The sequence below is a fragment of the Trematomus bernacchii genome, unplaced genomic scaffold (assembly GCF_902827165.1).
Source record: "Trematomus bernacchii unplaced genomic scaffold, fTreBer1.1, whole genome shotgun sequence".
Taxonomy (NCBI): domain Eukaryota; kingdom Metazoa; phylum Chordata; class Actinopteri; order Perciformes; family Nototheniidae; genus Trematomus; species Trematomus bernacchii.
Window position 1 is genome coordinate 7085652 of NW_022987821.1, and position 12803 is coordinate 7098454.

The window sequence follows — 12803 nt, forward strand, 5'->3', positions numbered from 1 at the left end:
TAATGGGATTATTGATTTAAAAAAGGTAACTGTATACCCTCACAGTTAGGGAAAAACGATTATTGGATTAGGTTACAGGTAATTAGTACTTGTGTTGAAAGAAGTATTCAGATGCTTTACTTGAGTAAAAGTGCCACTCAATTATTGTCAAAATACTTTAAAACTGTCAAAAGTAAAAGTCCTGCATTCAAAATCGTACTTATATAAGTATTATCAGCAAATGGTACTTAATGAGTAAAGTAGTAATTATGCAGAAAAATGGTAGACCAACACAGTTCAGATTGGCTTTGTATGGCTTGAAGAGTTAGTCCACTAGTTACATTTTTAGAAATGCATTAGGGTAAAAGTAGCTACAGCTGTTAAATAAATGTAGTGGAGTAAAATGACATTATTCCCTTTTAAGTGGAGTAGAAGTATAAAAGTAGCATAAAATTACCTCTTAAAAGTACCTCAAATAAGTACAGCACTTGAGTAAATCTGAGTTACTTCACATCTAATTGAACCCTGCTATTTCTATACAGAGAATTGCAAGACCCCCTTAATTTTCCCATGCGTGTGCACGTGCGCATGCCCGCGTGCAGATGTGATTTCGGGGTTGAGCTTGTTATCCGGTAGAGGGGCGGAGTGAGAGAGAGAGGGGGAGCTGCAGAGGAGCGGAGCTGCGGAAAGGAGAGGAAGAGGAAACCCGGGACCTGCCAGCCTGAGATGATATAACGAGGGAAAGCCCTTTATATTTGACGTAGTTTGGAGTTTTGGAGGCCAACGCAAACACACACCACCTGCAAAACAACACACAGCCGTGATGACTGCCCATCCGACCTCCTCATAGCCCACCACCGTCGCCATAAGATGACCCGCGCGCAAGGACGGGAGATGATGCAGCAGGATGATGACTGCTGCTGCTGGACCGCAACGTGTTCCTTCGCTGCTCACCACGGGCGGTTGTCGTGCATTTGCAGGAGGGCCGGGAAAGAGGGACATGGGCCGCGGAGTCGGACCGGCGGAAAAGCCGGAGCCGCATGCGGCGGGAGCGGCGGCTTCCGCGCGAGCTGTACGACATGGACGCGGAAGACAACCTGGACTCCGCAGCCATTCACATCTGCATGTGCTGCCGCTCCTCCGCGTGCTACTGGGGCTGCCGATCCGCGTGCCTCGGGACCCTCGTCGGCCAGGCTCCAGGGGGGGTCGGGATCCGCGAGACCCACTGTCCCCCCAGGGAGCAGCTGTGGGTGGACTGCCTCTGGATCATCCTGGCCCTCCTGGTCTTCTTCTGGGACGTGGGCACGGACCTGTGCCTCGCCATGGAGTACTACCAGAGGCAGGACTACCTCTGGTTCGGCCTCACGCTCTTCTTCGTGCTGGTGCCCTCCGTGCTGGTCCAGATTCTGAGTTTCAGATGGTTCGTGCAGGACTACACGGGAGGGGGGCTCGGGGAGGTGGAGGGGCTGACCAAGAGGGGCGCGGTGGCTTTGGGGTGCCTTTATCCCGGGAAGGACCGCCTGCAGCTGGCCACCATTTGGCTGTGGCAGGCCACCATACACATCCTCCAGCTGGGACAAGTGTGGAGGTAAAACACACACCTGCTCCTAACCTGTAACCCCCCCCTCCCTATCCCTTTCTCACACACACTCGTGTTCCCCTCACACACTTGATGATGATCATGGTTAGAGTCAGTGGTCTAAAGTAACTAAGTAGATCTACTCAAGTACTGTACTTAAGTAAAATGTGACGTACTTATACTTTCCTTGAACATTTCAATGTGTTGCTACTTCTACTCTAATTAAACTTGGATGAATGATGTGAAATATAATCAAGTGTTAAATCAGACTTTAGTTCCACCTGGAGTAAATTCACAAGCCACCCTGCAGTATACAAAGTCATTCAAACTAGCTGCACCTTTACCAGCTTTGAGAACACTTTCATGATCAATCATTATAAAACATATCATATATATTATTCTGAAATGGACCAATCTGCACAATGACTACTTTTACTGTCGCTACTTTCACTATATTTTGAATGCAGGACTTTTACTACAGAGTATTCCTACACTCTGGTACTTCTACTTTTACGATACGAGTACTTCTCTCTGGTTCGAGTGGTTTGTCTTCTCGATGTAGCTATGAGAAAGTGAGGCGTGCTTCAGTCTGACAGGCAGGAGAGGAGGAGAAACCATGTGACCTCCTCGGTACTTCAGCTATTATCTGGGCATGACAGACAGAAATTAGGAGAGACAGTCAGGAAGGAAGCGAGTTCTTTTTTGGGTCACCTTATGAAAAGTCACTGCCACTGTCTCCTGTAAAACGTGACTACAGTAAGCCTTTACATATGCAACTACAGTTCATATATGTCCAATCAACAGTGAGATGTAGGGGCCGGATGTGGTGCTGAAGGCCTTTCCAGCACCATGGACAGCACCTCCACTGTCTGCTATACGCTTTGGATAAAGAGCAGGGAAATCAGGGCCGTGTGTGTGTGTGTGTGTGTGTGTGTGTGTGTGTGTGTGTGTGTGTGTGTGTGTGTGTGAGTCAAGTGGGAAAACGGTGTAACAGCCCATCCCATGAGTGTCAGCATGCATGGGGAGTATGAAGAGGGAAAGCATCTGCCCTTTTTGCAACTCATCTATATCTCTCTCACGCATACACACACAATCACACACACACACACAAAGAACAACACACACACATATACACACACACAAGCACACACTTGGACCAGGGTAGGTGCTAATTGTTTTGCTAAAAGCTCTGGCGGGGGAACACAGAAACACACATGGACTATGTTGCTCGTATACACACATATTTCTATCCCTACTATAGGTTACATGCTCTTATTGCTTTCATTTAAAGACGTCATCTTGGGGTTTTTTGTAACCCTGATCCAGATGTTTACACTATTTTCTAAACGGTATAGACACAACAAATAATAGAGAAACAACCGGCAATACAAAATGATCATTAGTTGCAGCTTTATCGCTCCAGTGTTCACTCTCTCTCCACATCGTCCCTCTTTCTCCAAGAAGACTCCTTAATGGTGTCCACTTGCCTCTGGGCGGGCAGTAGGGAGAGTAAAGTGTGTGTGTGTGTGTGTGTGTGTGTGTGTGTGTGTGTGTGTGTGTGTGTGTGTGTGTGTGTGTGTGTGTGTGTGTGTGTGTGTGTGTGTGTGTGTGTGTGTGTGTGTGTGTGTGTGTGTGTGTGTGTGTGTGTGTGTGTGTGTTTACATCCTGCCCTGCTACTCTTCTTGCTTCGACCGCTCTGTGGTTGTAGGGTTAAAACCAAAACAATCCCCTCCTCTAACTCCATGCACCCCACCCAGTTATTGCCCCCTCGTGCTGAAAAATGGACTCTCCCGCCTGGAGGAAGAGGAGAAGGAGGATGAAGAAGAAGAAGGAGGAGGAGAAAGGGAAGAAGGGGAGGGAGTGGGGATGTTTGCAGCTGAGGAAATGGTACGGCCTGATTGAGACAGATCGCTGAGAGATGGCGAGGCTGTGGAGAGGAGGAGGGGATGGAGAGGGAGGGTGCACATTCACAATGGGGGAGGGGAGGAGAAAAGAGAGCCGTGAGAGTGGGAGATCTACTGTATTCGTTACATATGGTTTGAAAACACATCCCTCCATGTAAAGACATTACGTGTCTGTCAGGGTCGCCACACTTCATCTGAATTTTAAAACAAGGACTTCTTGTTTACAGATTTCTTTTAAAGAGCTGATTTGTTTATCCTGGTTATTTATCCGTCATTATTTCCAAGCGACTTAATCCATTCATTTGGCTTGAAATGGTTAGAGGCATACACATATGAAGAATAGATAATAATAACCCCTGGTAGTCAAAGCAAAGGAGTCAAGGGCGGATCAGTTTCACTCTCAAGTGGTCATTCAACAACATGTCGGAACATCTGGAAACATCCAGTTAGGAAACTAGGGCTACATCAACCCAAGAATGTTTTTGTTGATTTCTTCGTTAGTTGATTTCAACGACGAAGTCATGCACAAAACGAACCATTTAAAAATATTGTGTTTACAAGAAATGTGCTGTTTATTTTCTAAACAGCGTTTAAAAAAAGTGAAAAGAAATCGTAGGAATAGTGAAAGCTAACAATGGTCAACATGACGATAACCAGTAAACAGTTTTCTACATGTTAAAACGTACTGACTGTGTCATCAGACCACACAAGATAAGATATGGATATGATGAGACAAGATGGGATGAGATAAGATGCTTGGTAGATGTTTGATTGATGTCCCTGTGGAAATGCAAGCAAAGCAACACGAGGAATGCGATTGAAACGTCTATGTGGCAGTTTAAAGTAGGTATGTGAAGGATGAAGAGTTTTTAGACAGCAGAAACTTTCTTCACTGAGCCACTCGATCGTTAATAAGCCTCTTGTGATTGGTAGCCTACGTGCCTGCACTTCTCCGGCCTCCGCATTAATCCGCCCACACACTCGAGTTGCAAATGTGCTCCAGAGAAAAGCAGAAAGACAGTCTGAAGGGTGGACTGTTGCTCCACATCTGCTGGGTCAGTTCAAGTCTTTCCCGGGGTCTCAGGGTCTTTCCTCTGAGTCGACATATCTGCAGGTCTCAGAGCCACTTAGCTCCTGGATTTGAGCAATGCTAGTCCTACACTTGACCTTGTGATAAGGAAAGCAAGGTGAATGTTGCTATGAGTGTCCTCTGTGTGCAGATAGGCAATGTAATAGCAAGGGAGGGGTTTTCTGTGGTGAGTTCAAGAGCTTTACCCAGGTGTTTGATAACACTTCAGGTAGTTACAAGTAGGGATAGGAGAAGTATCTTTTAGCATACCATGATAAGATGATGCTGGAGAATTTGTATTATAGGGATAATGGTGTCTATCGTGGTAGAGAAGTGAAAAATAGAGCCTTATTTAAAGGAAACAGGATATAAGATGTTCAAGAATGTTGCTATTTTCTATTTATGCAGCGCAACCCTACGATTTGGGATGACCTTCTTTAAAAACATGTATTTTCACTATAAGGATGATTACTAAGTGATTCAATAACATATTTGTTTCTTAAAATGTACAAAATAAGTCTATTTTAGTGCCTTTTTGAGAGTTTTAATCATATTTTCATGATCAGCGAGATAGTATTTAATACATAATAATATATAATAATGATAAACTTGAAAATGCTTTACAGAAAAAACACCAACAATATTAAAATGAATACAGAACAAGATAAAGCATCTACCGTGGTCCTAATGAAATTCCCTTGAATGATTTGTAATCTCATTTATTTAGGCTCGTGTTATGGTGACACTTTCCCATCGCCCCCGTGTCTATCAGAGCTCTCCTCTCTCCCCTCGCTGCATCACATTAACACTGATGTGAGCCTGTCCAACATGGGAGTGGTGTGCAAATGTCTGCATTTCCTATGGACGGTGCATTATTTATGTTTTGTGAATTAAGCTTGTGTGTTTCACGTACATGCAGAGTCGTGCATAATGCAGGAGCACATGCACACACGCGATGACACCTTGCACGTAGCACTGTAGTAATGCACTCACAGGGAGGCAGCAGGAGTGCTTTCTATTACATACACACACATGCATCCACACACACACACACACAGTGACACACACACAGTGACACACACTCTGTAAGTGCCCTCAGGCATGTATTGAAACCCCTGCCTACATGCCACCCACATGTACTGTTATCCCTCACATCTAGAAGCACACTCAGTACGTATGTATTATATCGTGTTACGTCTGTTTGTCCATGAAGAGGTTTGGTCAACATAAGGACATTCTGTTCTATTTATATAATAACATATTCAAATAGCTTTTCTTATCCAGCAGACATACCAAACGCACCAATTTACAGGTCAATGTTAAACGTGATATTTGTATTTTTGTATGAGAAAATGACTCGAAACAATAGATTATCAAAGAAGTAGCAGACACACGTTTCAATTGATCGTCTAATGGATGAATTGTTTTGAATCTAATTTGGTATCAGATGAAGTTTATCAAGTCCTTTGTAAAGGATTAATGAGAACATTAGTAAGAGATGCAACAATAGAAAAATTAATTGCGGACAATTTTGACTATCTAGAAATCGTTGAAAATGAAATGTGGAGATTTACTGCTTTTCTGTGTTTTATATCATATCAAATGGAATATCTTTGGGTTTAGACAAAACAATACATTTAAAGTCATCAACTTACACTCACATATTGTGACGGATATTTTCCACTATTTTCTTACATTCTTTTGAGCAAAAGCTTGAAAATCTCGAAAAGAAACCTAGCAAATGAATAAAATGAAAATAATTGTTTGTTAAAAAGTGTGTGAAAGGTGAGACGAAATGTAACTTGAATGTGTGCTCTCACCTGTGCAGGTACATCCGGACGCTGTACCTGGGCATCATGTCGCGGCGGCAGAAGGAGCATCAGCGGCGCTGGTACTGGGCGATGATGTTCGAGTACGCAGACGTCAACATGCTGCGGCTGCTGGAGACCTTCCTGGAGTCAGCGCCTCAGCTGGTTCTGCAGCTCTGCATCATGATCCAGGAGAACCGGGCCGAGACGCTGCAGTGTGGGTGGAGCACGCGTTACATACAATATATCCTTAATGTCATCATACAAAGTACAACAAACTTTCTTAGGCAACTCTCACTGCAGTAAAAAATAGACACAAATAAAGAAATAAGAGTGGTAAAAGCAGAGGTAGGAGCGATGACAGTGCAACGAGATAACATTCAATGGCAATAATATCATTTCTAATTACTATTAGATCTGGGCCGCCAATGTTTGCGTTGCAGCAGCATAAAGAGACAAGGCATTGTACATCGGAGGAATTAAAAGGCTAGGAATAAACAATCCAATATGTAAACGTCTCAAATTGAAATAAAATAGCATTAAAAAAGTGGAAAATATACGTTTCCAGTAACAAAATATAAGCAGGATAAGCTGAATATTCCAAGTGTCTATCTTGGTAGAGAAGGGAAAAATAGAGCCTTATTTAAAGGAAACAGGATACAAGATATTCACAAAATGTTGCGACCCTATGATTTGGGATAAATTGTTTTATTTTCATTATAAGCATGATTACAGTCCTTGTTTCTTAAAATGTAAAAACAAGTATGTTTTAGTGCCTTTTTGAGAGTTGTAATCACAATTTGGATGATTAGCGAGAGAGAGTATTTGGAATCTCAAGTTACAGTAAGAAAATATAAGCAGGATATTATATATACATTCATTGTGTATTAAATGAAATTGATTGAATAAACACCAGGTTCTTGTGCAGCACACAAAGCACATCCACATCAACAGCTGCACAAACAGTAATTATCCATTTGCACAAGTCATGCTCGGTAACGTGTGGCTGCACATGGGGCTGCGCTTGGATTTGTCACAGTGTTTTTTGGTTCTAGAAAGAAAAGCACAATCATAGGTGTCCGAGGGAAGTGCCAGCCTCCTCCTTATTCATCCTCCAGGAGATGAGTCATCCATGGTGTTAATCATATTCATCGATCTGGACTTGAGGGACAGCTTCATGCAAATATGTAGCAAGTACAGGGGGTGGATGCGTGCGACAGAAATAACCTTTCTATGTCATATTGTAAGGCTTCATTACCACATGTCTTGTCACACACTATTTATTTCAAGATGCGCCCACATGATTACACACAACACGTCAGCATGATGGGAAATGTGGAGACAGAGAGGGTTTTGGCATCTAAAGTCAAGGCAAAACACAGCCGCTTCTTTTTATATCACTCCCTAAAATATGTATTTACAGAAAAGCCTTTTTTTCAGTAAATCGTTTTTTTAGTTTTTTGCTAATTTTAGGTTTCTTTCTGACTGAATACTGTTGCATCCAGTTCTGTAAAGCATGCTGTGTTTCAAAAAGTGCTATACTAATTAAGATGACTATTCAACATCAATAAATATGGAGTTGATTAGTTTTGCTTTGCATAACAACTGAAAGCTGAGGGGAAACAAAAGGAGTGTTAATCCTCTCATTTATCTCTCAGCCAAATAGCCAATACATTTATTTTCCATTTACTATGTGAGGGCAGAGTGAGCATACTCTAAAAAGCAATATGAGAAGTTGAAGCACCTCAAAATTGGACACAGTAGCTCTAACATCATAATTATGTTCCTGTGTGTTGGGGAATAATTTGCTGAGGTATTCAACCTTCGACACAGTTCATTGTTTCCTCTTCTCACTGTCTCCTTTCTCACGGCATAAGTCTAAGGCCTTGGGTTCTGCTGCTATCTCTCTTAAGGGGGAGGAGCTTGGGTTCTGCTGCTATCTCTCTTAAGGGGGAGGAGCTTGGGTTCTGCTGCTATCTCTCTTAAGGGGGAGGAGCTTGGGTTCTGCTGCTATCTCTCTTAAGGGGGAGGAGCTTGGGTTCTGCTGCTATCTCTCTTAAGGGGGAGGAGCTTGGGTTCTGCTGCTATCTCTCTTAAGGGGGAGGAGCTTGGGTTCTGCTGCTATCTCTCTTAAGGGGGAGGAGCTTGGGTTCTGCTGCTATCTCTCTTAAGGGGGAGGAGCTTGGGTTCTGCTGCTATCTCTCTTAAGGGGGAGGAGCTTGGGCGCATCATTGTTGCCAGTCTATGACAGAGCACAAGCTGCCATGAGGTAGTTTACTGATCAGGGACGTAGGTTCCCTGGCGCACATTCTTTCCTATGGACGAGAGCTCTAGTTAGATTCAGGATCCATATTTGTTTAGTCTCGCTGATGAAGAATGTTGATTATTACACTCCGAACTAGTTAAAACCTCGAGCTGCAGAAGAGTTCTTCAGAATTGGTTTGGCAACCGCTGTGTCAACTCGTGACACACCACCTGTCTCGTCAATTCTCCGGCCGAAGCTCCAAATAAACCGTCAGTGTTTGCCATCAAAGCTCCAGCTCTCCTCGTGCCTCTCTGAGTCCTGACTCTCCATGGCGACATAAGTTTCCCCCACACTGTGCATTAGAGCTAGAACTACTGAAAAGCCCATCATTGATTAGTCTGTGGAAAAAAGTGAAAATGGCTACTAAAATGTTAGAGATAACTTATTCAAATAGCTGTTCTTATCCAGCAGACATACCAAACGCACCCATTTTCAGGGCACTGTTCAACATGAGGAAACCTTTCTGTGTTTATATCATATAAAAGAGAATATTCTGGGGGTTTAGACAAAACAATACATCAACTTACACTCGCATATTGTGACGGATATTTTCCACTATTTCTTTAAATGTTTTGACTGATAATGATTTTGTGCTTTTTGTTGTACGTACCTTGGTTGTCTTTGGTTCTGATTGAGTCAAACCTCCTCTCCCCCGTGCAGGCATCTCCTCCCTGGGCTCCCTCCTCTCTCTGGCCTGGGTCCTCGCCTCCTACCACAAGCTGCTGAGAGACTCTCGGGATGATCAGCGCTCCATGAGTTATCGCGGCGCCCTCCTGCACCTCTTCTGGCGCCTCTTCACCATCTCGTCTCGCGTCCTCTCGCTCGCCCTCTTCGCCTCCCTCTTCCACATCTACTTCGGCATCTTCGTGGTGGTGCACTGGTGCGCCATGGCCTTCTGGGTGGTGCACGGAGGCACCGACTTCTGCATGTCCAAGTGGGAGGAGGTGCTGTTCAACATGGTGGTGGGCATCGTGTACATCTTCTGCTGGTTCAACGTGAAGGAGGGACGCACTCGGCACAGGATGGTGACGTACTACATCGTGGTGCTTTTAGAAAACACCATCCTCACAGGGCTGTGGTGAGTCAGAGCCTTTCCTATGTTTATCCATCATGTACTTTTTAGCATTAAAGGTCCCCTGTTATACTGTTCTTCATCAATATATCATAGGTCTCAGATATATACAGAACATGTCTCTGATTGGCTGAAACACCAAACAGATCATTGCAGCATCCCATAATCCCCTCTGTTTCAGCCCTGTTTCAAAAGTGCTGATTCTCTGTCTGTTACTTCAGATGAAAATAAGGAGCCCCTCCCCACGCCCCTCTGAGAGACATTTGGTTAAAAAGAACTCAATGGTGCTCTAGGAGGAGATTCAGGTGATAAGGGGGGGGGGGGGGTGACCTTGGTTGCTGATTGGCTAATAGTTACCAAGCCAAAACATCGTTATGACATCATAAAGTGGCCAAAATCTGATCAGCTCATTTTCAGACAGGTTTTTATAGAAATGGATCAGGACAAAAAGAGAGAGAATCTTTGTTCCTGAAACTTTCAGAGTCTCTTTCCACAGAGGGGACACATGTTGATGTAGAAGAGACATGAAGAAGAGGGGACACATGTTGATGTAGAAGAGACATGAAGAAGAGGGGACACATGTTGATGTAGAAGAGACATGAAGAAGAGGGGACACATGTTGATGTAGAAGAGACATGAAGAAGAGGGGACACATGTTGATGTAGAAGAGACATGAAGAAGAGGGGACACATGTTGATGTAGAAGAGACATGAAGAAGAGGGGACACATGTTGATGTAGAAGAGACATGAAGAAGAGGGGACACATGTTGATGTAGAAGAGACATGAAGAAGTGGACTTTGCATAATAGGTGCCCTTTAAATTCACTCTGCAGACACACTCACCCTGTTGTCGCTCTGATCCTTCAGGTACGCCTACAGAGACCCGGCGCTGACCGACTCCTACGCGGTCCCAGCGTTGTGCGGCGTCTACCTGACCTTCGCTGGTGGTGTCCTGGTCATGCTGCTTTACTACGGCTTCCTGCACCCGGCCACCGCTCATCACCACCCGAGTCCCGCCTCTTCCTGCTGCGCTCAGCTTCTCTGGGGTCTCCCTTTGCCTCCATCAGCTCCTCCCACCGCCCCGCCCACCCCAGCTCACATGACCAAGTCCGAGACGGAAGAGGAAGTGGCCGAGTCGTGTCTTCCCGTCTTCCAGGTGAGGTCGGCGCCCATCACCTCCAAACCAGAGGGCCCGCTGATAAAGATCGACATGCCAAGGAAGCGTTACCCAGCGTGGGACGCTCACTACGTAGACAGGCGCCTGAGGAGGACTATAAACATCCTGCAGTACATCACGCCGGCCGCAGTGGGCATCCGATACCGAGACGGACCCTTAATGTACGAACTGTTGCAGTACGAGTCCTCCTTCTAACACATCAGAAGCACCATAAAAAGACACGTGGATGTTGAGACTTAGAGGCACGCACAACGTCACACTTGATGTAAGCACACAAACACAAAAGCAATCACACTTTTATGCACACACACGAACACATTCCCCCACGGCCATGACTCAGCGATCTGCTTCAGCGCGAGTCCATCTCTTCCCGTCTCTATTCCCCTCTAATCACTCTCCATCTCGTTGGTTTGGTGTCACGCGTTCGCTCTCTCCGCTGTGATCAAAAAACGACAAGAAGTTTTAAAATATGAGCGCAGTTCCACCCTTTGACCACCGCATGCCGTTTACGTTGCGTCGCTCACACTTTCTCGGGTTTCAGGAGAATACAAAGACGTAATGAAAGAACAAACGTCACTTTGAATAAAAAGCGTCTGTGAACATGTTCTTAGTCTAGTCAAAAGGTAGTGTATATATTTTCTATGTGAAGATCGGGATGTTTTTTATGTACCGTGGGACGCATTGGGGTGGAGCAGAGCATGATGGGAAAGATGGAGAAAGAGCGGGAATTGGCATTTAAACTAAAGCTGGGCTCAGAGAATAGTGACACATTTTGGGAAAAACCTACTAATTCCTATCCTAAAATGATGCTAACACTTAAGCGACACTAAAAATGAGAATATGAGAAGTTGAAGCAGCTCAAAATTTGACTAAATAGCTCTAAAAGAAAAAGTATAATCCTAGCTCAATTACACGCAACTCAAACAAATGACAGTATCGATAAAGAAGTGGTTTCCTGCCTGAAATATAAAGTACATTACATTGGCTACATGGTTAGATAGATGAGATATTGGACTCTCTCAACACCCTGTGCTAAAGGGTTAGCACGGAGCTAGAGATCTACTGAGAACAGATGATGCTACGGGTCTTATTGCTAAACATGTACACTAGTCAATGTGCCAATCTCTTTCCAATCACAACACAGCGGCATCGTCATCCCGTGTTCGTGGAATAAGTGTTACTGCCTGCTGGTGTTTTCAGTCTTACTATCGTGTGGTTGTATCATAAACATCACCGAATACAGGAGGGAACTTATCTCCATCTTCCTGTTGTGCTTGGAGGTTAGAAAAAAAAGTGGAAATGTACAAATGCAAGACTAATTCTTTGTGATCTACATTTCTCCGTGATGTCTCTATCATGCTGGTCCCACGCTAACAGGGTGCCGCCACTGAAGCTGATATAAAACAGTTTTTGGGCTTTAATAGTCACAGCCCTCTCCATGACTTGCCTCTGTAACAAGTCCAAAAATCTACTCCTCCAAAGCCACCCACGGCTGAGCTGTGATGCATGGCTCATTATTGAGTTTTCCCATTTGTTTATCCCTGTAATCCAAGCTGTTACATTGGCAGGCGACAACAAATGAGCCGAGATATATCAGTTATCAGCGGAGAGGTTGATCCTGAAGTCGCACGTCTTCAGGGGGGGCGGAAAAGTGTTTTTACACCTTTTCTCTAGTCCCATGGTGGAGGTAGAGCAGGTGAAACCCAGCCATGAGATATTGCACATGGCGCGGTGAGAACGCAACGTCAACATTTTTGAGGGCAGCTTTAATCTCTAAAAAACTGTAGAAAATGTAGGTTAAAAAACGGCTTCCAAAAACGTTGTTGCTTGACAGACATCTGAGAACAATTTATAAAACCACTTCTATACAGTAGCAACAATTGCAAATACTTACACACAGGTAGAGTCAA

At 44.3% G+C, this 12803-nt stretch overlaps 1 protein-coding gene across 1 annotated transcript; it reads left to right on the plus strand.

Moving 5' to 3' along the window:
* Positions 1 to 849: 849 nt before the first annotated feature.
* LOC117499238 (XK-related protein 6) lies at positions 850 to 12062 on the plus strand. Its single transcript, XM_034151615.1, is given in 5 exon segments — positions 850 to 1041; positions 1044 to 1567; positions 6360 to 6556; positions 9305 to 9722; positions 10584 to 12062. Coding segments are annotated over 5 exon segments (1836 nt in total). The 3' UTR covers positions 11089 to 12062.
* Positions 12063 to 12803: the final 741 nt, after the last annotated feature.